Genomic DNA, 4,910 nt, shown 5'->3' on the forward strand with positions numbered 1-4,910 from the left:
GCCTGGTGAGGGGCTTCCCACTCCCGCCCCCTGCCCCAAGCCCTGCGCCCCGACTGCGCCGTACTGGCTCCCGGCCCACTGGACAAACATGCCCTGTCTGGTATAGTCCCGATGGCACCAGCAGCAGCAACCCCTGCCTGACCGCCAGGCCTCGGCCAGGCGGAGCCCTTGCTGGGAAAAGCCTCCTCCCCTGGCTGGCCACAGCAATGGTCTCTTTGCCTCCGGCCCGGACCAGAGACTGCTCCATTCTGTGCGCAGCATGGGCCCAAGGAGAGTCCGCCTGGCACCCCTCTCGTTCCTCGGCTGCACACCACCCTGCTGAGGCTCCCCTCAGAGCCCTAAATGTTCTGGCAAACTCTTACATACCCTGCAAACCCCCAGTTCCAATGTCCCATATTTCTCTGCCAGTTTCCCCTCAATCCTCTTTACCTAGCCTAGTCCTGACTCCTCAGAACTGTGCACAGCTCCGGCTCCTACCAGCCTGGGGGTCTCTGCGGCATGAGGAGGAAAACGTCCGCCCATCCCCTCCATGACTCCCACCCCACACAGCCCAGCAAAAGGAAGCTCAAAATGCTTGTTTACTGGGAATAACGGGGGCGCCGACTGACCACAGCACCTTGAAAAAAAACCAGCATGCTCAGAACATTCAGACCCAGCCTGGCAGGCACAGAGGGGACGACTGTGAAAAACCCTAGGAGAACAGCAGCTCACTCCGAGCTGGGGGGCACACCTCAGCCACCCCAAGATCCCATTTCTGGGTGTGAGGGGCAGCGAAAGTCCCGCAGCTGGGGCAGGGCCCAGGGCCTCCCATCACTTTGGAAGTACGGCAGTTTTTCCTGTCTGCAACAGTGCTGTACAGCACGCCTCCTAGAATCAAAAGTGGATTTTCCAACTGTCCCTAGGAATCAGCTCAGTGGCACACATGTCATTCTAGTACTGGGGAGGCTGAGGCAGAAGGACGGCAAGTTTGAGTCTAGCCTGGCCCTTTGCACTGAAGGACATTCCTCACCCTTGTTATTTTTTGATTTTTGACACAGGGTCTTGCTAAGTCACAAATTTGCGTAGGCTGGATTAGGACTCAGGATCCTCCTGCCTCTGCCTCCCACAATGCTAGGATTATACGTGTGCACCACTGGGCCTGGCTACAAATTGTTTCTGCATTTCTGAGCTCAGTTGCAAGGCATGTGGTATGCAGGCTTCCCTTTGAAAAGCAGGAAAAATCCCAGCATTTAATGCAGATTAACACCACAGTCAGATACCTGGACCCCCAGTGGCGCACCTGTCACCGGGATCTAAAAGTCAGCAGGAAATGGAGAGGACGTGGAAGACGGCAGCACACACACCCACACCCAGGGCTGGTGGCGGCTTCCCTAGCAGGTAAATATGAGATTAACATATTGCTACCCAGCAATTCCACTGCTGAATTTATACCCATGAGAAAAGAACTCACATGTCTACACGGAAACTTGTACAGCACTGCAAAGCCCAAAGATACAAAAGGCTTAAGTGTCTATATGTTTGCAAATGCATACACCCAGCAGGGTCATCTGAACAGCGGAATATTACTCAGCCAGGAAAAAGAGCAAAGCTGTGACACTTGCCACAGCGTGGATGGATCCCAAGGACACTGGGCTCAGTGAAAGACGCCAGACACAGAAGGACACACAGCATGGGCTCTGTGGACAGGAAATGCCCAGGACAGGGGAGCCCAGAGACAGGAAGTGGATTTGGGGGTGCCGGGGCTGGGAGGGGACAGGCTCATGGGACAGACGGGGCTTTCTTTTGAGGTTATGGAATGTTCTGAAATCCACAGAGAGCTGAGTTGCAAATGTCCTGAAAAGCCACTGAACTGTATATACTTTCAAAGGTGAACTGCATACGTGTAAATCAGATCTCAGTGAAAACTGAGTCAACATTTATCTGAGTTGTTGAGATTCAAGCGTCAACCAAGCCCCGAAACAGTTGAAGATCTGGGATTAAGAGGCCGCCAGCTCAAAGCCGCACAATGGCCACTCCAGCGCTCGGGTGTGGCTGTGTGGGTGACAGGAAGCCGCCAGGATGCACACCCAGTGCCAAGATCCCAATCGCAGCCCATGACGCACTGGAGCCCAGGCCAGGCAGGGAGCTCCTTCTCCGGGACAGGTGGCTCCACCCTCTCCAGGCCCTGGATTTCCAAGGAACTCAGCCTGGCCGCCCCCCAAGCCCGCGGCCTGCGGCAGAGTCTCCCAGCTGCAGGGCAGAAGTGTCAGCCCTGGGCCCTGCCAAGACCGGGAGAAGTGCAGCCGGTGCCAGGTGGCGGCGGCCGGCCAGCGACGCCACGTGCCAGGAAGGCAGTGGATGCTGGGCTGGCGGGGCCCAGGCTGCTGCTGACAAGCTCAGCACCAACGCCTGCCCAGCTGGGCAGAAAACACGGTGCCTGGACTGCAGGACCCTCCCTGTCTGCCCACAACATCCACATCGGAAACCCAATCATCATACAACACCCACTTCCCAGACCACACAGCCAGCAGCACTGGCCTCCGCACACACCGAGCCCTGCCCCACGTCAGGGCCACGTGTGGCTGTCTCCCTTGCCAGTCACCTGTCGGGCACACCGGGCTCCTTTATTACTTTCTGTGGTACTGGAAACTGAAACCAGGGTCTGCATACTGAGCTACATCCCTGACAGGACCTCGCCTTGTAGTGCAAGCTGGCTCTGAACACACACAGCGATCCTCCTGCCTCAGCCTCCCAGAGTGCCTGGGTTTATTAAGCCTAGATTCCTGGTTCCTTTTTCCCATTCAACGCTGTTACAAATGTTCCAAGCTGAGGGGCCTTCTGCTCCCCATGCTGCTCCCAGACGTACTCTCATCTCTGATGTCCTGGTCATTGCTGACCTGCCCCTGACAGAGAGAAACTGAGGCGCAGAGCATGGTGCAGCTGATCACACAGCCAGAACCTCCCTCTTGGGCCTGGGCCCAAGGCAGCAGCTGGGACCAGGCCTGGGGTGTGGCCCAGTCACACCCAGGAGCGGTGAGTCTCCCTGTAGGTCTGCTGGCTGTCTGCCCACCTTGCCTCTCCACACCAGGACCAGGGGCTGGAAGGCGAGGCTCCCAGAGCTCCCTCGGGTTCCTCGAAACTTTCCCTCTTGATGCCTCAAAATTCTCCCTTCTGCCTCTGAGACCTGCTTGCCCACCACTTGAAGCACTGTCCCCCGCCTCTGCAACTCTCTGTTACAACCAATGGCACCATCGCCCAATTTCCAGGTACCTGTGGGTTTTATCAGCCCAAACTGAAGTCTCCATGTCTCCTGGGGTTTTTTGTTTGTTTGTTTTTCCTTTCTGCAGTACCAGGATTCCAACCAGGACCTTCACACTGAGCTCCATCCCCAGTTCTTTTCGATTTTGATTTATGGTACTGGGCATCGAACTCAGGACTTTGCACTCCCCAGCTCTTTTTGAGACCGGATCTCACCAAATTACTAAGTTGCCCAGTCTGGGCTGGAACCTGAGATCCTCCTGCCTCAGCCTCCCAGAGTACTGGGATGACAAGAGTGTGCTACCATTGCCTGGCTCCCAACTTACACCTCTTGATCACTGACAAATTGTAATTCCCTTTTCAACAAAGCAAACACCCAGCCGGGCTCAGAGGGTGGAGCCTCCGGCAGCCCTGGGACCTCCAGGCCTTTCCCTCAAAGCTGTTGCAGGCAGTCAGAGTCCTCTGCCCCCTACCTAGGCTACTGGGCTGCAGCTGTGGCTCCAGTCCTGACAGGGAGGTGGGCTCCCATCGGTGGCTCCAAGAGGCCAGGCAAGGCCCAGCTGGCCAAGGGCTGCAATGCAAGTCCAGCCGGCCACCAGCCACCATCTGCTTTCCATCTGCGCGGTGGACTTCAAAGGCTCCTCTACCCGTCCGCCCGGCCACTTCCTCCAGCCTGGCCGCCCGCGGGGAAGGGCCAGGGCCTCCCCTGCTTCCTCCTCGACGCTGAGGGGCCCAGGAAGCTTTGGGGTGACCCTGAAAGCCCCGATGGGCTCTGCCCACCCTCAGTCTCCAACCCCAGCCCCAAATGCCTGGCTCTTCTGAGGTCATATCCAAGGGGCCACCAACTGTTCCCAGGGCCACTGCCTGGGCTGGCACAGCCATTTCTAGTTTCCCACAGCCACAGGAGCCACTCTATTCATCTCAAGTGCACACAACTCGCACAGACTCCATGCACCCCCAGGTGACGACAGAAACCCTGTCCCTGAGTCACTGAGCTCCGCCCCTCCAACCACGTTGGTTGCCCACGGCTTTTGTTTTTTGCAGTTCAGGTGATAAACCCAGGACCTTCCCACTGGGATACATCCCTAGCTCTTTTTATTTTTTATTTTGAGACAGGGTCTCACGGAGCCTCCAAGCTGCCCAGACTGGGCTTGAATTTGAGATCCTCCTGTCTCAGTCTCCCAGAGAGCTGGGGTGACAAGCGACAGGTGTACGGCACTGTGCCTGGCACCCATCAGCCTTTGAGGAACCGAGTCACTCCATTAGACCTGCCTTTCCGACTGGTGACCCCAAAGTCACCTCCGTCCATCCTGGCGTGCAAATAGCCGAGCTCAGGCAAAAGTCTCTCCTACCTGTGTGTCCCGTGTCACAGCCTTCATCACCTGGTCCACCCCAGCTGCTTGCAAAAATCTTAATCGTGGCTCTCTGAAGTCTCCGGGCCAGGACCAACCCACCCCATGGTGACAGGGACAGCCTGAGGATCCCTGGGCCCGTGATGCCGCGCAACGCACCTGCTTGAACTGTTCCTCGTAGGTCCAGTCCCCGTGGTCGGGTGGCTGCAGCTGAGAGGCTACGTGGCTGGGCCCTCCAGGGTGCGCAGGGCCGGTTCCCAGCCGCTCGGGGCCGCCCAGTGCCCTGGGGATGCCATCTCCGCGGAAGGCCTGGGCTGGCGG

General features: G+C 57.6%; 1 protein-coding gene across 1 annotated transcript in view; it reads right to left on the reverse strand.

Moving 5' to 3' along the window:
• Arid3a (AT-rich interaction domain 3A) overlaps positions 1-4,910 on the reverse strand; it is a 30,066-nt gene that overhangs the window by 21,415 nt on the left and 3,741 nt on the right. Inside the window, exon 5 of the mRNA XM_019209091.1 lies at positions 4,749-4,896. Coding sequence (XP_019064636.1) covers positions 4,749-4,896 — 148 coding nt within the window. The remainder of the gene's footprint in view (positions 1-4,748; positions 4,897-4,910) is intronic.

The sequence above is a fragment of the Fukomys damarensis genome, unplaced genomic scaffold (genome assembly GCF_012274545.1).
Source record: "Fukomys damarensis isolate Sample0158 unplaced genomic scaffold, DMR_v1.0_HiC HiC_scaffold_37, whole genome shotgun sequence".
NCBI classification, from domain to species: Eukaryota; Metazoa; Chordata; class Mammalia; order Rodentia; family Bathyergidae; genus Fukomys; species Fukomys damarensis.